This window comes from Chelmon rostratus, chromosome 7 (genome assembly GCF_017976325.1).
Source record: "Chelmon rostratus isolate fCheRos1 chromosome 7, fCheRos1.pri, whole genome shotgun sequence".
NCBI lineage: Eukaryota > Metazoa > Chordata > Actinopteri > Chaetodontiformes > Chaetodontidae > Chelmon > Chelmon rostratus.
In genome coordinates this window covers 26949244-26969363 of record NC_055664.1, presented here as the reverse complement: position 1 = coordinate 26969363, position 20120 = coordinate 26949244, and the positions used below count along the sequence as shown (strand labels likewise).

The 20120-nt window shown below is 45.3% G+C and overlaps 2 protein-coding genes across 2 annotated transcripts in view; both read left to right on the top strand.

Moving 5' to 3' along the window:
• Positions 1 to 7681, top strand: part of LOC121608954 (mitogen-activated protein kinase kinase kinase kinase 5-like) — a 28432-nt gene extending 20751 nt beyond the window's left edge. The window contains exons 22-32 of the mRNA XM_041940402.1: positions 414 to 492; positions 602 to 678; positions 920 to 980; positions 2034 to 2136; positions 2235 to 2293; positions 2607 to 2710; positions 3688 to 3865; positions 4012 to 4080; positions 5558 to 5650; positions 5747 to 5873; positions 6736 to 7681. Of these exons, the coding sequence (XP_041796336.1) occupies positions 414 to 492; positions 602 to 678; positions 920 to 980; positions 2034 to 2136; positions 2235 to 2293; positions 2607 to 2710; positions 3688 to 3865; positions 4012 to 4080; positions 5558 to 5650; positions 5747 to 5873; positions 6736 to 6832 (1047 nt within the window). The 3' untranslated portion in view covers positions 6833 to 7681. The remainder of the gene's footprint in view (positions 1 to 413; positions 493 to 601; positions 679 to 919; positions 981 to 2033; positions 2137 to 2234; positions 2294 to 2606; positions 2711 to 3687; positions 3866 to 4011; positions 4081 to 5557; positions 5651 to 5746; positions 5874 to 6735) is intronic.
• Positions 7682 to 8151: 470 nt separating this feature from the next.
• zmp:0000000529 (WD repeat-containing protein 20) lies at positions 8152 to 19660 on the top strand. The gene is made up of 4 exons (XM_041940679.1): positions 8152 to 8868; positions 11767 to 11949; positions 12549 to 13958; positions 14589 to 19660. Exons 1-4 carry the CDS (start codon positions 8455 to 8457, stop codon positions 14634 to 14636), a joined length of 2055 nt encoding a protein of 684 aa, XP_041796613.1. The 5' UTR covers positions 8152 to 8454; the 3' UTR covers positions 14637 to 19660.
• The last annotated feature ends 460 nt before the right edge of the window (positions 19661 to 20120 follow it).

Below are 20120 nucleotides of genomic sequence, written 5' to 3'. Positions count from 1 at the left end.
CATGTTTGTTAGAATATCTTCAGTTTATCAAAAGAGAATTTTCAACAATATGTTACGTATAAAAATACCTAACATATGTCTGTAAATATTCACAGTATATAGTATGTATGAGGAGCACTTGCAGGCATGTTGTCCAGCAGCCCCTGTGTAAAGCAATAACACATCATGGGGAAGTAAAATTCAAAGCTCAGGTCTCTTAATGTCACTCCTTTGTAGCCTGTGGTCGTATGATAACCACAGTCGCATCGCTCACTGACCTTCACCGTTGACACAGTAAACGTTTCGTAGGAGTTCTGTCGGTGTTTATCTGAAGAAGATGAATACAGTCATTCTGGCTTGAAGTATTATCACAGATAAAAACTACTGTAGATGGGACAAAATGAATCATTTAATGGCCTCCCTGCTCTCTCCAGGTCTACTTCAAAAAGATCTTCCATGGCTGCCCTCTTAAAATAAACTGCTCCACAACCTGGGAGAATCCAGCCACCAAAGGTTGTATCATGGGATAAAGCGCACAGTAACTTCCCTGCTCGCTCTCATCCTGCCAGACTCAGTCTGTTTCAGCTGTCTGACCAGCCTGTGCGTCCTCTCTCTCCCTCAGACCAGCATCTGATCCTGGGGGCAGAGGAAGGAATCTACACCCTGAACCTCAACGGCTCAGAGGCCACGATGGAGCTGGTAGGACCTTTATCTAGTTAAAACAGAGCTACATTTAGGTTGGAAACAACAGGTGGGTTGAGAGGAAATTACAGTGGAAAACAAAGCGCCCTGCTTTAGTTCTTGTTAATATTGTTTGTTGTTATGCAACAGCAAATATTGAAGACATTGCTGTTGCTATGGCAACAAAAAGCATGAAAAGCGATGAAAGAGACACTGCAGCAGTAAGCGGATGAACGGATGTCTTATCTTTGTCTTTCAGTTGTATCCTGGGAAGTGCACCTGGGTCTACACCATTAATAACGTCCTCATGTCTGTATCAGGTAAATTAAAACAGTGTTAAATGAGAAGAAGGGAATGAGATCCTGATTTAGCTGATTGGCTGATTTCCTCAGAGCTTCCTGAAAAAGAAGACGTCTCACTGGAACTGTTAAGAACACACTGAGGAGCTGCTAACGAAGCAGTGCACATGTTTTATGTTGATGGTTGAACGTAGAAAGAAGAAGAGGTAGAAAGGAAGTGTTGATTAATCCCTGAAACGTTTAAATTTAAATTTGGCACAAACGTTCACTTGGACTCAAAGAAGAGCTGATTTGAATTTAGTGGTCAAAGGTCATTGCAGCCTCACAAAACAAGGTCAAAGGTCAGTGTGACGCCATAATATCCTGCAGAAACACTTTTCTGGCCATTACTGAACAGCACAACTCAGGAACAGAAGGCAGATTGTGGTCATAATTCACATTTGCTCAGATGCTGAGTTGGTGACTCTAATCTTGGGCGTCCACGTTGAAACTGAGCCGATTGTAAAGATCTTCAGAGCTGCAGGTTCAACATGTGTGTGAAGCGTCCATGTTTTACAGTTTGTAGCTTCTCTGCAGCAGCGTCCGTATTTGCAACATCATAGTCAACACGAGCTGATTGGTTGTGCTGATACTGATCTTCCGGTGATTGTCGTTCAACTGATTGCATGCTAATACAAATACACTGAATGCATTTTATTAAATTCCCTCATAGTCTTCACTGCATTTGTTGTATGAGTGTGGACAGACATGGGTGTAAATGCATGTCAAATGCAGTTTGACTGCAAACAACTGTGAGATGATAAATCTAGTTTTTTCATAATCTATCAACAGATTGTAGTTTTAGGAAAATGGTTAAAATCTGGATCAAAATCTCTAAATATTCCACAATATCAGATTAGTTTTCCTTCAACCAATATGATTCAAGCTGATTGACAGTCAGCAGGAAGTGACCAAATCTACCCGGGGGTGATGTTAAAGCTGGGAGATTCAGTGGCTGAACGTTTTCTGCACATTTTCAAGAAGAAAGTCAGGCTGTTTGTTGGTTTCAAGCTGCGTCTCATTCTGTATTTGCAGGTAAATCATCGCAGCTTCACTCCCATTTGCTGAAAGAGTTGTACGAACAGTCTCGGAAAGACCAGAGGATGGTTGCCTTGCCGACTCACAGACTGTTACCAAGGTAACACTGGAGTCTCTGTATTGCATGTTCTGTCACTCTCTCTCTCTTTAATCTCAGAGAATGGCAATTAAAACTTATATGATCTATTTCATCCTCAGGAAATGTGCAGTGACGAGTAAAATACCTGATACCAAAGGCTGCAAGACCTGCTCAGTTGGTGAGACAAAATGCAAAAATAAATATAAATCCCGTTTGATCATTTTTATTATACATATTATTAAAATTGTGCATCCGTTCCCTTCACTCTACCAGTGTGTGTGTGAGTGTTCAGGTGTAGTTGGATAGTCAGTGTGATGGAAAAGTTCTCACATGTCGTTTCTTTTCCAACCAACGAAATTAGCTGCACACTCGTTTTAAGATTTAAGCTACATTAGAAAAAGTGCAGGAGGCAGGCAGCTTCCTGTACATACGGCAGTTTATCAGTATTGGTTAGCTCAACTAAACCTTGTGTTTGATCCTCTCTCCTGTAGCAGGTAACCTGCAGCGAGGATGTGTGTTCCTGTGCTGTGGTCTGGAGTCCAGTGTGGTGCTGCTGCAGTGGTACGAGCCCATGCACAAGTTCATGCTCATAAAGGTATGTGGATAAACCCCTGGATTATTTAACAAAGTGTTCTGTGCCAGACAAAACTTGAGCATTTTTTTATTTAAGCAGGATATATTTCACTAGCATCATCAGTTTCTACATCAGAGGATCAAACAGGTCCAGCCACTAAGATCTGCAAATCCTGGCTTATTAATCGTCACTTCATGCTTCAACACGTAACTGTTTGAGTCTAATCCTTTGTTCCAGAGAAGTCAAACAGCTGGAAATTCAAATTTCCTACAAAGAAAAATGCAGGAGAATGCAACATCCAGGACAGAGCTTTTCAACTGAGAAGATTCTAAGATGCATTTATTTAACGTCAGTGTTAATGTGGCAGCACATTATAATATATGCACAGCATTACGCATCTTTAAGTCCATGAAATTAAAAAATGTTTTGTGTATTATCCCATCACAGTGTGTCAAAAAGACATTTTCAAGCCTTTTTTCTTCCAATAAAATTCATAAATGTTTGTTTGCATCGGGCACTGAAGGTCGCACGTTAAAAAAGGAGGAACAGCAGAACATGCTGTGATGAAATAAGATATTTCATAAGATATTCAATATGAAAATACAACAATATTTTCGGGTTGAGATGATGTATGGTGTGATGCCGTGGGCTTATCGTTCTTATTTGTCTGTCATTCAGTTTTTACCATTTTTATTGGACTGTTAACACCGACAGCAGCTAATAAAATGACCACAGGCAGCGAAATAAAGCATTTTATGGCCACTATCAAATTTATGAGCTTTAAACCATAAAATCGTTATGGTTTAGAGAATAGACTCAGTGACTCACACCGTGCTTTGGCTTAAAGGTTGCAGGTTTAAGAGTCCTTGAACACAACACTTAACCTGTCTGCTTGGTTTTCTGCCCCGTGTGAAATGAAAAACCCACAAATACATTTCAAATACATCTAAAGGGAGATTAAACTCTTGACTTGCACCTTTCCTCTTTCACGCTTGCAGCATTTTGACTTCCCCCTGCCCAACCCGGTGCGGGTGTTTGAGATGGTGGTGGTGCCCCAGCAGGAGTACCCGCTGGTGTGTATCGGTGTCTCTCGGGGGTCCAGCCACAACCTGCCAGTCAATGTAGAATACATCAACCTCAACTCCAACACATCCTGGTTCACCAAATCCGGCCTGGGTAGGTGATACCGCATTAATAAGACCATTATAAAGACTTCAGAATGCAGCGAGCCGCAAACACGACGTCTGAATTCCCAGCAAACTTTCAGTATTTTACTTGTGTTGTGTGTGTGTGTGTGTGTGTGTGTGTGTGTGTTCTTACAGAGAAACCTTGTCCAGATGTAGTTCAAGTAAACCAGCTGGACAGTAGCTCACTGCTCGTCCTCATAGAAAGTAAGTCGACACAAGTTTCATTTAAAATCTGTCATTAATGTTAAAGCACTCACGACACAAATTCTCAAACATTAGACAGAGATGCACATAACAACACAAATATCTGCATGTTATTGTGCATTTAAAACACCACAGAGCTGAGTTTTATCAGCCTCACAAAGAGACCCTCTGACCCCATTCACACCTGGTGTTAATATCCAGACTGCACACAAAAAACACACAATATGCATCATGATGGGAATGTGATCAGACCAGACAGACCACATGTGGAGGTAGTCTGGCTCGCATTGTGTTCAGATCTTAGCTTGGTGTAAATGCAATCTGTATAATGTGATGGCATCCGTACACAACATAACACTGGCAGATATTAGTTCAGATATACAGGTATTTATTTTTAGATAACATGGATTATACAATAGGTCCTTGTTCAATTTTAGAGAGTGAGCAAGCGAGAAGGCAGAAAAAGACACACCTCTGATTATTGATTCTATGTCTGAGGTGAAACATGTTGCACCCACGTGCGCCGCTGATCTGCTGTTAACAAGGCAGGTAATTTATCTGGTCACAGAGTAGCCTACACAGCGCTGCCGCTACACACTGCAGCCATCTGACACAATGTTTTTATACAAAAGAAGGAATAAATTAATGCAACACGTCTGCCGAATTTACAAGAGAGAACATGTCATTAGAACTTTGTTTGACACAGTGTTTCACGTAGTTTCCCCGAACTGAACAACTCCCAGAACACAACTGTTTTTAAGGGAGTCTGGGGCTCATTTGCTACCACCTCAAATTGCTCAATGAATCGATGAGGACAACGAGAAAAATCCCAGGTCTAAACACAGAGGCAAGGCGTAAATGGAGTCTTTGTTGCAAAGATAATGTGTTTGGTTGTGTAAGATTGTACACGCGTACATGTTAAAGGTCACATGTGATGCAACGTGCACTTTTTCATGGATCCTTCAACATAAATTTGTGTCCAAAGACCATCCTCTCCCTTCTTTTCTTCCTCCATCTATCAAGCAGTGTGTGTTCTAATATGTGTGGTCCACTTTGGTTCTCCATGTGACGCGTTATGTTATCAATGGAGATAATGCTATTACAGCAGCTTCTTGTCGAAAGCTACAAATAATAACAAATAAATAGCAATTTTGCAAGACATTATTGATGTTGATCATGGAAAATACCAAAAAATGTAATTTTGTTGGTGTTCATTGTTAAGCAGGAGATTTTTTCTTTCGACAGGCTTTTGGGCTTTTGTTTCAGTCTGGAGCCAAGATGTCAAAAGTTCATCCCTAATAGTACAACAAGAATTCAGATAAAGGCAGAACAATGATGGATCCCGCTCCAGTCATGGGCAGCAGCAGTGTGGTTGATAAATGATGTTCAGGTGTTTTTGTTAGACAGGAGACAGACCTCACAGACACTCTCAGATCTGCTCATCTTTCATTGCATGGGAACTCTCTCTCCTCCACAGAGTCAGTACATATAGTTGGTCTGGAGGGGGAGCTGAGGAGCAGCAGGCCTCCACAATATGACACCACCTTCTCTCATGATGTTGAGTCTATAGGTGAGAACATCTGCTGATGAACTAGTGACTGTTAATACTGTAGATGAACAGAGCTCAGCTTTGACTGTCTTTCTGTCTGTCTGTCTGTCTGTGCAGTGTATTTTGAGGACACACTGCTGGCAGTGTGGCGTCACGGCTGGCAGAGAAAAAGACAAGGATGCAACGAAGTGCTGGAGGAAACCACTGACCCCAGGAAGATCTACAGACTGGTGCAGTCAGACAGGTACTGCGTGTCCTCACTCACTGCTCTGGTCTTAATGTCTGGTTGCTTAGATTTTTTTGTTGGACACAAAACTATTTTTAGCACTTATTGCCATCGAGATACATTGTGCTGTTAATGCAGGGGAAGTTGAAAAGGATTAAGATGGTGTTGGATGCTGCCAGGAGAAAGTTGTGGACATATCTGGAAAAGCTCTAGATGCTGTACTGAGTGAAGGATTTGCAGCAGCTGAGATAACTGGGTCGGGGTGATGGGATCATTCTGGGTGGAAATAGTTTGCACTGACAATCCAGGTGGTGGTAATGCAACTCATATGGATGCCAACTACCATAAAACCCATCAGCAGGCGCTCTTTTCTCTATCTGTTCGAACACGACGACTTTTGTTGCTCCTGACAAATAATTATCTCAGCCTCTCTTTACTACAAACACGTGGAAACGTGAAACACGTCAGTCCAACTGTGGCAGATCATTTTTCCCAACAAGAGCTTCTGGTTTTTGGGCCCCCAGAGTCTCCAGCCATGCTCGGGGCTCTGTGAGGCTGTACTTACGCAGTTGTGTTTCAAGCTAATGCTAACATCAGAATGCTAATATACTCACAGTGACAGTACTAGCATGCTAATGTTTAGCAGGTGTAATGTTTGCAATGTTCGCAATTACAGCTTAGCGTGTTAGCATGCTGGTGCTTGCTATTAGCACTAAACCCAAAGTACAGCTGAGGCTGATGGGAAGTTTTGCAGGACGTGAGATCAGAGTCTGTTTTGGTGTAAACTATCCATTCACCCCCATTAAGGTTTTCATTGACTCTAAGCAGGTTTAAACTCCACCATATCCGTGCTTGACATCCTCTGACCTTCTCACTGCAGGATGGTCGTCCTGGAGACGCGTCAGACTGATGACCAATCGGGGCTGTCCAACCTTTATGTCCTGGAAATTGCTGAGAACTACGTCATGCTACCCTGACTCTCCAGTCTGCTGGCATAGAGCATCATGGGAAACTCCCAGCTCCACTTCCGTATGAATGCCTCTACCCAGAGCTTTCATCTGTCATCAGTAACTTTGACTGGCATGGACGCTTCACTGCCACAGTATTTTACTTTCTAATGGGAGGAGAGATGTGTCACAGAGAAATGATGGAAGGATGCTGCAAATTCATACTGCCCAAAGAGGATCGTCGTCTTGTATCCCTCAGTCTGGGGGAGTCTGCTCTTATTTATGCTAATTTCAACCATTTGAGGGCCAGAACAAGCTCAAGAATCCACACATCTGAGAAAACCCTCACTGAGGAGTGGAGGAAGGTCTCCTCTGGCACTAATGGGGGGAGTATCTACTTTCTTCTGCCACAGCATTGTTGATTGCAGCAGCAGCCGCCCGCAGGGACTGAAACATATGGCTTCCCAAAGACGCCACATGCAAGCATAAAGGACTGGAGCAGAGCAGCGCCGCTGCTGCTCATGATGTGTGTTTTGTAACCTGAATTTGCGTTGGATCAAAAATACACACTTCTGCTGCCGTTACACTGTAATAAAGTTAATTACCACAAGATGAGGTGAACTGTGCTGACTGAGGAAAATCAGGAAGAAGTGAAAGTAATCCCTGTTTGTGTGCTTACTCACATCTGAGGAGCTGTGGTGCTACATGTGTGCATGTGCTGCTATGAGAAGATGATGCTGAATTATTACAGCCCTACAGCAGCGACTCCTCTCAATTTGTTGCTCACTGTGTTATGAGAAAGTGCAGAAGGAGATTAGTGCCGGCACAGATTGTATTTACAGAAATCTGTCATGCTCATATTGAACTACTGAATGTAAAACAAAGTATTTGATAATAAATTAAGCTTTCTGAGGAGAAAAATAAGGACGTGAAGGTGTTGGGAAACAGCAAATTTTAAATTACAGCAGACACACACCATCGATAATATTTGCATCATTACAGATCTTTAATTTGAATTAATTTATTCGGGTAAGGAATTGTATTTTTAACATGCAACAGCTCATTATGAACATGAGTGTCGCGCTAATCTTGTTCCATAAAAACAAGCCTTCACCAGTTATTCTGGTGCGTTTTAATCGGGATCCTGCAAAACTTCACGTCAAATCAATATTAAAGTGCTGCTTTTCATGAGGGCGGAACTATAAAGTTGAGCATATCTTTAAGGTGGTGCTGTTGTCACTGGGAGGTTGAATGAGAGGTGAGTGAAGCAAGTTGTTCAGGGCCGGATGCCCTCTCTTTACCCCCGACACATCGGTGTGAGTGCGCAGTGTCAGGCCGGGCCAGCAGCAGCAGTCGACGCATCATCGCACGTACTTTACGCACGCTGGATGCAGAGACCCGGTCGAAGATGATGCTTAGACCGGCTCAGATGGGCTTTCTCTCGGGGTTCATGTATCAGGTAGCGGTGGTATGGTTGCCGGTGCTTGTGTAAAATGCACTGGAGCAGACCGGGTGTGCTGGTCGGCCTAGCGGAGCTCGGCTGCTGCTGCTCGCCTTCGCCTCTCCCATTTCTATTCTAGTACTTTTTTATTGTAGCTTTATTATTTCCAGGTCAAAATCTCAGTTTCCTGTGCGGCTTGTTTGTACTAAAAATGGCCGGAGATGGCGGCGCTCTGAAGGATATCAATGAGATTAAATCCCAGTTCCGGACCAGAGAGGGCTTCTACAAGCTGCTCACCCTCTCGGACTCGCAGCAGCGGGGCGGGCTGCCGCGGGGTCCGTCCGCCGGAGCCACGCTGGGCCCAGGGGCTGGACCCGGTACGATACCCGGCGGAGGGGTCGGGCTGCTGCAGGGGCCCGGGGCTGCCGCCGCCGCCGCTGCCGCCGCCGCCGCCGCCTCCTCCTCTTCCAATGCCGCAGCCAACTCCTCTCCGGCGGGCTTCCTGCCGCCGGTCCGGGTCTCTATGGTCAAGCTGCAGCCCGAAGACCCGAGCGAGGAGTCGGAGCGGGTGTGCTTCAACATCGGCAGGGAGTTGTATTTTTACACGTACACCAACATCAAGAAGGTGAGCCTGCTCTCCCCTCCGCTCTCGGCCGGAATGACAGATTGGATGGTCAGGCTTAGCTTAGCATGCTAGCCTGCATCGCTAATTTGATGTCGTTAGCTCGTATTTCGTCATCTTCTTTCACCTCGCTGGGGGCTAGTGCTGCACACAGCTAGCCAACACGCTCACATTCATTGTCTGCTTGCTGTGCAATGCAAAATGGAGAGGCCGATGGTTTGTGTGGACAAACCGTGAACGGTGCATCTTCCAGACGGACGGACGCACCGTGCCAGTGGCCGCTGCAGGAGAGCAGCAGCAGGAAGCAGCCAGAGGACTGACAGCACTCCATTCACTGCATGTCTGCTCGAAAGCATGTGAACCAAAGGCTGCTTCTGCTCTCTGCTGCCTGCTGAATGTTAATCTGAATGTCCTCGACCAGACGCGTAATGTTTGGAGTTGCTGTAAATGTAACTTACTGGTGTTGAGGGACGTTTTAAGGTGATTCAGTTACTATTTTGCAAGATGCTGCTGATATTGAAACTTAAAGCTGTTTTGTGGCACTCACACTGCATCACAGGCTGTGCTGTCTGCCTGGCGGTGATGGAGGTGATGTTGATGATATTAAATGTGAGAATCCAGTGTGAAAATCATGTAACACTGCTGTTTCCAATGCTTTTAGTCTGTCGGTCATATTTCTCCTACATCTACATGACAGAAATCTGACTTTATGAATGAGATGATTGTGTTGACCAGACTCTTGCCTGAGGGAGGGATCTGCATTTGTCCTCAGGTTTCTCCTTACAGAGCTTGTTTTTAGCATTGCTAGCATGCACCAAGGAATTTTTAGAGGGCTGAAATTGCTTGCAGCTAGTTGCACCACTTGCTTCTTAATGAGGAATGTTAATAACCCATTTAGGAGGAGCTGGAGGACGATTGCAAAAAGCTTGTCCTCCTCTAACGGCGCATGGATCAGTGAGGGCAAATGTTGGAACTGACTGCATTTTAAAAAGTCACGCTGTCAGTCACATCTTTAGACTCCTCATTCTGGGTCATGCAGGTTTCTGCAGGAAATCACATGCAAGCACATTCCCATCCAAGTGTCTGTTCAGTGCATTCAGGCAGCATAACATGCAGTACGTTATATTTCTACTCTACCTCCTCAAAAAATCCTCAAAATCCAGTGGCTCACAGTCTTTATGTGAAGGAGGAGATTCTGTTTTTAAAGTTTCCCCTGCTTCCACACTCAGTGATTTAACTGTGAAATACACTGATACCCTAACTGAAGGTGTGTCCTGATACTAAGTATTGATCAGACGCCTGGCATGTGCTGATATATCAGATATCTTGTTATGTACCAGCTAAAAATTTGGTCGGCAGCCTGCTGTGACTGATGGAAACATTGAATTTTATAGTGCCAGAGAAGCTCAGTGACATCTGGTCGATGCCCAATCTGCTTGATAAGGTCGGCACTTGTTTTAATACTGATCTTGTGCATCCCTAATAATCAACCTTAATGCACCCTGTCCTCCAGAGGATATTCTTTAAGTTTGACGTGAGGTGTTGTAAGTTGCTTTCTTGGTGTTCCTACTCCCCAGTAAGCTTTTATTCATTGATTTGCAGGTCAGAATGGAAAAGGCGTTTAGGCGTAGTTGTCCTGGATTTTGGCTAAATCTATTTGAAAATGTTTTTTAGCTGTAACTGTGTTCAAACAGCATTTAATTGACTGTATTCCAATTCGAAGCAGGGCCTAACTACACTGCGTTCACCTCACCAGTGCTGTCTGCTTTTAACCTGATGGTTTAGTTGTCTTTTGACATGCAAATGACTAATTACTGCTTACTGCGTTCCCTCATCTGCTTCTCCGTCACTCAGTGACTTCCTACATTTCCCAGAATGCTTCCTCATGCAAAGTGTCCTCGAAGAAATAATTGAAAAGAGTAACACCTACACACTTATTCTAAACCTTATTCTAATTCTGATTGAATTAAAAGATTAGGTTACCATTTTTCAAGTCTGTTTTAAAGGACCATTATGCAGGATTTAGTGGCATCTAGTGTTGAGGTTGCAAAATGCAACCAACTGAATACTCTTCACCTCACCCCTCTTCTTTCAAACTCCGCAGTCTGAGCAAAAACATGCACCAGGTTTATGTGAAGCTAATGAAAGTGTTTCCACGCTGAGCTGCAGCAGAGGGCGAGTAACGTCATGAGCGTATTAAAGAAACGCGGCTAACGCGCGGCTGAACCCTCATATTAGCATCAGCTAAACTTTGGAATGTGTTTGTGCATACAGAACAAAGATTTTTACACTTAGGAAGGGAACATCAGTGTTCATATGGACGCTGGTCTTTTGTTTTAAGACAGACATGAAAAATGAACCAGTCCAGTGAGTTGTGGTTTATGGGGCATGATGAGCGTTTTCTCCGTGTTGCAGTTGATTGTGAATCTTGACAGCGAGGACTACAGTGTAATCCACAATGAGAGAGCTCAGGCGTGACCTGTGCTGTGCAGCCGTGTTGATGCTGGAGGAAACATCGGTGTCTCTGAATCTTGCCTGACGAGTTTCTCCCTGTATGATTGCTGAGTGTCAGCACACGAAGCGGCAGTAGAAAGAGACCTTTGCTCCTTTGATCCACCAAAACCTGATGAAAAACGGCTTTCACTCAAACTCTGCTGCAGCTGGAAATGCCTCAGAGTGACTTTTTGTCATCTGTGCTTGACGAGCATCTGTCAGAAAATAAAAACACATCACCAATTAATAACTGGGCCCAGAAATGTGACAATAATTGTCAGCAGATGTTTGTAACTGTGGTAAACAATGTTTTATTGTGAATTCTTGCTTTCAATCAATTGTGCGGGACAGATGACTCTGAACGTGTCTGAAGCTTTGCCCGGCTGATGTTTGGTTCTCTCTCTGCAGGCTGTAGACCTCAGTAAGCCGATAGACAAGAGAATCTACAAAGGGACTCAGCCGACGTGTCACGACTTCAACCAGTACTCGGCCACAGCGGAGAGCGTAGCTCTCATCGTGGGTTTCTCAGCCGGACAGGTCCAGTATCTCGACCCCATCAAGAAGGAAACGAGTAAACTCTTCAACGAGGAGGTATCACATCATGAGCTGTGAAGTGGCCGAGGTTGCGGCTGTGTGTTGTTTGTGTAAAACTTGCTATAATACATCAGAAGTCATTTGTCATTGTTGTATTGTTGTTTTTTTGCCTCAGTTTGAATGCTTCAGGATTCAGACGCCATCTTCATCGTTTTCCCTCTAACGTCCTTTGTTGCTCCTGATTCTTTGCCTGCGTCTCCTGAACTGCCTCTCTCTGTGTAATGGGATTCTCTTTAATGGGATTCCCAGTTGAATTTCAGAGACTGGGCGTGTATGTGTGCACCACTGCATGCTTTGTGCTCGTGTGTCTCCTGAATCTGTTCCCCTCTCTGGGTTTTGCTTCTCTACATCTTTTTCTTTCCTCATCTTCCTCTTCCTGGTTTCTCCTCACTCTTGCTGCTGCTGCTGCTTGTTCCTCTCTCAGTAGTTCATATTTAGTGTTTTTAGATCACATTTTACCAGCAATGAGGCGACTCTACACATCAATCTGATAAAAACACAGTCAAATCTAAAATTGGTAATATGTTTATTATTAGTCTCTCTCTTTTAATCTTTTCCCTCACATTTCCTCCGTCCACCTCCTTCCTGTCTTCCAGAGGTTGATAGACAAATCGAAGGTGACGTGTCTAAAGTGGCTTCCCAAATCGGAGAACCTGTTCCTGGCCTCCCACGCCAGCGGCCACCTCTACCTCTACAACGTGGACCACCCGTGTGGCACCACAGCCCCGCAGTACTCTCTCCTGCGGCAGGGCGAAGGCTTCGCCGTCTACGCCTGCAAAACCAAGACGCCGCGCAACCCGTTGTTACGATGGGCCGTGGGTGAGGGAGGCCTGAACGAGTTCGCTTTCTCCCCGGATGGTGTGCACGTGGCGTGCGTGGGTCAGGACGGCTGCTTGCGCGTCTTCCACTTTGACTCGATGGAGCTGCAAGGAGTGATGAAGAGCTACTTCGGCGGGCTGCTGTGCGTGTCATGGAGCCCCGACGGGAAATATCTAGCCACCGGCGGAGAGGATGACCTGGTCACCGTCTGGTCGTTTGCAGAAAGTCGTGTGGTTGCAAGAGGTCACGGCCACAAGTCCTGGGTCAATGTAGTGGCATTCGACCCCTTCACCACTTCCCTGGAAGATGAAGAGCCGATGGAGCTCAGCGGCAGCGAGGAGGACCTCCACCAGGGGGCACCAAATAACTCCATGCACTTCGGCCGGGTCCGAACAAGCAGCACGTTGTCGCGTCTCTCACGGCACAGCTCTAAAGGTGGCGGTTCGGCGGCGGTCACATACAGGTTCGGTTCGGTCGGGCAGGACACCCAGTTCTGTCTGTGGGACTTGACGGATGACGTGTTGTACCCCCGCCTGCCGCTGTCCCGTGCCTTTACTAACACTTTTGGACCCTCGCTGTCCAACTCTGGCAGTGGCGGGGTCAACAGCACTTCAGGTGTGGGAGGAGGTGGAGGGGTTGAGGGGCACCACCACCCGCCTAACACCAACACCGGCACCTCCAACCCACCGACGCTCCCCTTACCGCTTCCTCGCTCCCTGTCTCGCTCCAACTCTCTGCCCCACCCTGCGGTGGCAAATGCCTCCAAGGGCCAGGGCACCTCGGAGGGCGGCGGAGGAGGTGGAGGAGGCGGAGGGAGCAGCAGCGGAGGAAACAGCACACCTTTCAGCATTGGCCGCTTCGCCACGCTGTCGCTCCAGGAGCGCAAGTCGGACAAGTCCGGTTGCAGCAGTGGGGTGGAGAAGGAGCACAAGCGGTACCACAGCCTCGGCAACATCAGCAAAAGCAACGATAAGATCAACGTGGCGCCGAGGAGCAACCGGCTGGACGCCGCCAAGGTCCTGGGCACCACGCTGTGCCCACGCATGCACGAGGTGCCGCTGCTGGAGCCGCTGGTGTGCAAGAAGATCGCACACGAGAGGCTGACGGTGCTGGTGTTCATGGACGACTGCATCATCACAGCCTGCCAAGAGGGTCTCATCTGCACCTGGGCCCGGCCGGGGAAGGCGGTATGTCCTCAGTTTAATCTTTCATTACACAAACACCGGACTACGAGGTGCATCAGTACTGTGGCGACTGTTACTGTGTTCCACTAAATGTTAGTAAATTGTGAAAAATGCCTCAGAAGCCAAGATGACGCCACGCAGTCCAAAATCATTTCAATAATTCTCACGTTTTACGAGCTGGAATCAAAGAGCTTTTATCTCCACAGCTTAATGAGTCCAGCAATCAATGGAAGTTTTAATCAAAATGAAACGTTTAAAGTTCAAACGTGATGAAGACAAACAGAAACAGCATGGAGAGAACAAAAGCTGCTGTGTGCTCAGTAGTGTTGATGAAGAGCTGCGGGTGACTCGACTGTTAAACTCTATTTTTCCTAAAATGAGTTTGACATTGAAGAATTCTCATGAAGGCAAAGTCCCATATTCTTTATGTACGAGAAGATTCCAGTCACTTTCCTTTAGTGCGGTTTTACTTATTTTACAGCGTTTAGCCTCCTTGCTGTCCGTTGTGTCATAATAAATCAACTATGACCTTCAGTCATATTCTAAACAGGTTTTTGTCCTCTCAGGTCAGTAAATTACATCTTCTTGGTCTGATTGTCTTAACTTTGTCTCATGTTTTGTCTTCCTCTCCAGAACTTGACAGCACAGAACGGGAACTCTCCGAGCGGCACGGTGGTATAGCTGGAGGAGAAGCTTTGCACTCATCCCCCAATCCTTCGTTCCTTGTCTCCTCGCTCTCCACCCAACCTCAAAATCAGGGGCCAACCACCAGAGACCTACCCCACCTGCCACAGCAGTATTAAACCCTCAGTATTACTCTCTGCACCTGTCATGACCCGAACCCTGTTTCCTTTGGCTCTCACTGCGGCTCGTCCGGTGGGAAACGCTTCCTGAATCGTCGGCACGTGCCGTATGAAACTAACATCGCTCCGACAGATACGAAGTCTTCAGATAGACTGAACCGTACAGAGTCAGCTGTCAGTATTCGGAACAATTACAAATGCTTGAATACTAGCAAAGAGGCTAGCTAGCATATCAGGTAGTCGACAAGGTTCTGGTAGCTAAAAACAGTACAGTCAAGAATATGCATGACATGGTCAAAAGTATGTGGACGCCCCATAAGACCCCTCAGTTCCAGTCAAGAGAAGTCGTCATACGTCAGTATACAGTCTTCGTCCAACCCTAACCCTCATTCACCACCTTTGGAGCTGGAACACCTACAGTGAGCCAGACCTGATCAGCCAACATCAGTGCTGAACCTCATCAGTGCTCTTGTGGCTGAATGGGAGCAAATCCCTGCATCTGGTCTGGCATCTGATGGGGGACCAGAGGAGTGCAGGACGGTCTGAACACTCACACACACAGTAGGTGTCATGTTCAGGTGTCCACGTACTTTTTGCCATGTAACATATTTAAAATTTGAACCTTTGTTCTGGCCTACGAAGGCAACAGCAGTAACTGTTCTGCTCTTCAAAATTCACCTTTCATGACTCAGTCGTTCTTCTTGTTGATATAATTGAGATCCACAAATTCTGTTTTTCTTCAGTACAAAGATGAATTCGTTCTAAGGTCTAAAAAAATGAAATCTTGTCCTGATAAAGCAGGCGGTGATCCTTCAGCTCTGCCCGTCCGTTAGAAAACTCATTTTCCAGAGGAGCATTTCAGGTTGTTTGCTGTCTGGAGTGAGTTTAACCAACCAGAAGCATCATGATGCAGCTTTAGATTTAAAGGCAGCACTTGTTCCTGTAGATCAGCTCAGTTAGAGATCTGAACCGTCTGCCTCACTGTGCGTCGTCTTCAGGAAGACTTCCCCACCTCGTGCCGCTGTGGGACTAAAGCTGATTCGCGGTGCTTCGGCCCCCTGCCTTCACTTCACCCCTCCGTGATTCTCTGCAGAAGAACTGCATGGAACAAACAGATCGTTTATCCTCCCTTTCTGTCTGCGACCCTGAAGCAACGAGGAGCCAGCAGCAGGACGGGCTCCGCCTTCATCCGGCCCCTCCCATTTCCCCCTTCATGCAAAAGACACTGCGAACGCCACGGCCGTTGTATTTAAGTTATTTATTTTATCACAAGACTGTGTAGTAATTTATAATGTAAATACTGGAAATACTCTATAAATAGAAAAAGGACAAACATGTATGGAAATAATGAGTTGACAGCAAGGAAGCGAAGAAAAACAGGAAAGATGAAGAATATTAATATATGAAGATCCTTCTATTGTACATAGCAACAGTTAAAACTGAATGTCTGCTGTTTTAGGGAACTTGAAGATGTCAACGTGTTTTTATTTCGTGTGATAGAGTTTCTTCAGTTCGTCCCAGAGAGCGAGCTGGGTTTGATCTGTCGACTGAAGCCGAAGCGTTTCGGGTCCAGCGTGACTTTTTAGAGAAAGCGACCCGAGTCGAGCACAGAGAGCAATATACAGAGCGGCCGCTAGCCGAGCGTCCGAGCGAAAGGTCCGAGTTCCACTGATTCTCCTGAACGTCACGCGTGGACAAACAGCATCTTAATGAATAACCTGCTCACGAACAAACACACACTCTTGCACATTCCGAACGTAGAACTGCTCTATCTCTCTTTCTCTCTCTCTCTCTCTCTCTCTCACACACACACACACACACACACACACACACACTCCCCTTATGGTGCAGCATCATACATACTGTGTCTTGGACTCCATTCCTGTTGCACCTGTATTGCCTCTTGCAAGTATTTGCACATGCAGTAAATCCACAGTCCATCCTGAGCTGCAGGAGTTTGTCTCGTCTGATCTGAGCTCTGTGCAGAAACAGCTCCTGCAACACCACCGTTCACTGCATATGTTTGGTACAGAGGATTAAATAAGTGGCCATGTGCAAAGGAGTCCGCTCTGTGTCAAGATTTGGATTTATTTGCTTTGCATTTTTTGATTCTGGTGCTTATTGAATCTGTGAAATTATCTGAATAACTAAAGAAACTCAAGTATGTTGCAAAAACCACAGATCGTCTCTGTGGATTTGGGCTTCCTGCCATTAACCTGCCAAAAGGTCACTGAGTCATTTCTGGCTTTGTTTGTTTTTTCTGGGGTTGGACGTGCAAACGTGAGCAGATATTGAGGCATTATGAATATGGCTGGACGTTAAGAACTCTGCATGCTGAAATCATGCTGCATGCAAAGCTTCATCATATTAAACAGACTTCCTGCTCCAATAATCACACCGAGCGGCTATTTGATGTTTAACTTCATAGTTCGGTCCGGCATCGTGTTCGTGTCAGCTGGTTCCTGTTTGGCAGGCGTTGACGTTTTGCAGAGTGAGCACAGAAGCTGCAGAAACATGTCAATCAATCCGTACCAATTTAAGATGTTAGCTAGTTGGGGGACGAGAGGGACGGCAGAGTCCGCCTGTCCGTCCACCACTTTGGTCCAGACTGAAAACAAACAACAGCCTCAGCCGTGCTTCGTGTTTAGCGCTAATTAACAAATGTTAGCATGCTAACATGCTAAGCAACGATGCACAAACATCAGCACGTTGCTGTTGTCGATGCTAGCATGCTGATGTTAGCATTTAGCTCACAGCACCACATAGCTGCTAATGTCGACTGAGAAAAGCTGCGGAGATCTCCTCCCTGCTTGTCTCTTGACTCTGGCATTGATGAAAATGAAGATGACCTCCACATTGTTTCCTTTAACCTGTCTTACATGTATGAAAGCTCGCAGTGCAGCGAGTGTTTCAGCCTGCGTTTGTGTGTTTTCTTTGTCTTTTGTGTGACAGTCTGTCCTATAAATAGCAGAGTAACTTCCAGGACTGCAGGAGTCAAGGTTGTGCCCTTGGAGCTGCAGACGGACCTCCAGCTTCCTCACACGGTGTTGGAGCCGGTGCTGTTGCAGCCCATATACTCGCCTGTGTTGTCATAGCAACACCATGTCCGCTGAGTGTATCTGGAATGAGCTCATGAGCTCTGGGGTCAGTCTCGGCTAAATTAATGCTTCATCACAATGTCTGAGATAAGAGGAGAAACTAGATCTGCTCTCTTTGGATGTCAAAGGAAAAATTCACCCCAGAATGCAACAGAACTGAAGCGAAGCTCGTTCTTCTCCCGAAATACTGACGCTAACAACGATTTTATAAATGCTGAATTTGTCCAAACAAGTGTTTAACAGTCTGGAGTTTAGCTGGATATCGGCCAGGGTCCGTTCACACGTTAACGTTCAGACACTTTCAAGCTGACATTGAGAATTATGGTCTGCAGGAGGTCAGAGGTGCATTTTGGTCACATTTGTTGTGTGTGAATGCAAATATGTTCGTGACTGAGTCAAAGTCAGCATATCGGCATTCGTTCAAACCTGTTTCATTCAAAAGTTTCCTCTCATTGTCACTTTCTCATTCTCATGTCTCAGATCCCAAAGTTCAAAACCGAGCGGAGACTCTGAATCACACCACCAGTGATCATACAGCAGGTCTCCCGCTGCACTGTTGACTGTGAGGACAGTCTGTATGAGCGAAATATGTCCGCTTTAGTTTGTTTGGACACAAAACACTTGAATTATGCTGCACAGTCAGTTTGAAGGAATCTGACGGGACATTTTAGGCTAATTTCTAAGATTTGGACGTACGAACTACTGCAGTGTCGGAAGTACAGGAGCCAGATAACTGAGAAGACAAATACTTTGAAGTATTTTCAATATAAGGCACTAGAAAAGTAAAAGAGGTCAGTTGAAGCTGCTCCTACTCATCAAGTGAAGGGTTAATACTGGTCACATTAAAACTCCAGACTCACATCACTATTCGATATTTTTAAGTCTGACAAAGGAATCTGAAACTCTTTGCAAATAAAACCTTGAGGGCAGATTTTCAGAGTCCAATAAATAAATCTAATGAATAAATAAGCTTTAACTGGATAAATGGTTCATGGTTCTTGTTCTTAGTTAACTGATTATCTGGAGAAACCCTCACGAAGCACCATCCTGCAGTTCAAGAGTTCATTTCCAAAACAAACACTCGCTACTGAGGGCTGAGCGAGTCATCGTCTCATCCAAGGATTTCCATTACTCTGCTTTAAAAACAACCATTTAACCTAATTTCAGAGCAAAGCTGCTTTAGAGCCAGCTGAGAGCGGTGAAGGTAAATAACAGAGTAAATACGAGATGAATGGATGAAGATTTGGCTGTAAGAGCATCAGGACTTAAGTCTAAGGAGGCTTTGAGCTGTTTAAAAACTCAGACTAATGAGCGCTGAAGCGAACAAAAGCTGTGATTGCCGAACCAGCTGCAGCGCCACACAGCTGAGTGTTTCCACCTGAGCAAATTCAATGATTCACCTGTACGGTTTGCTGTCCAGGCCATCTGCGGGCAGGAAACAAATGACACGAACACAAAGAAAATCATTTTGGCTGTCAGAGTTTTCTGAAAATGTGCCTCATTCTGCACAGAACAAACATTCAGTCTCATTCTTCTTCACTTTGTCATCGCTTTGATTTGACATTTCAGGCTGAATCGAGACAAATGCGTTTTATTCCTCTGTGTCTGTGTAAGTGTAAAATATGCATTCTCTATTATCACCATACAGGTATCACATGCATGGACACACACACAGACATACACACACAGAGACACACACACGCAGCATCACACATGCTTTCACACACACTTTATGCCTGTTCTGGTGGGAGTTATAACGGCAGAATGACATCACTGTATCCAGTTTGTATATGGAGATCTGTTATTAAAACATTAAACCTGAAACCTGTGTGTGTGTGTGTGTGTGATGGAGGTTCCTCCCTTCATTTATCAGCATAGAAAAATTCAAGTAAAAATTTATATATGTTAACAGTAACATTAAAGGGCCATTTCAGTGTTTTCACATGTTTTAGAAAGAAAAGTGAAAGTGAAAGACTCCCTGATGGTCGAGAGGGGGCGACACAGACAAATACAGTCACTTTCACTGGTTTCCTGCACCTGTGGAGGAAGAAAATGACCCTTTCACCCGAGAAAACACGAAGCTTGTCGACGTGACGTGAGCCATGTCGTCCGAACGGCTCCGTCGGTTCACAGTGATGGGAGTGTCAAGTCACACACAGTCAATACCACCGGAACTCAAGAGACTTAGAAAAATAAAAGCTCTCAGGAGGAAAGGATTTTTTTTAAATCTGTGGGCCACCTAAAATTTCAACCAAAATAATTAT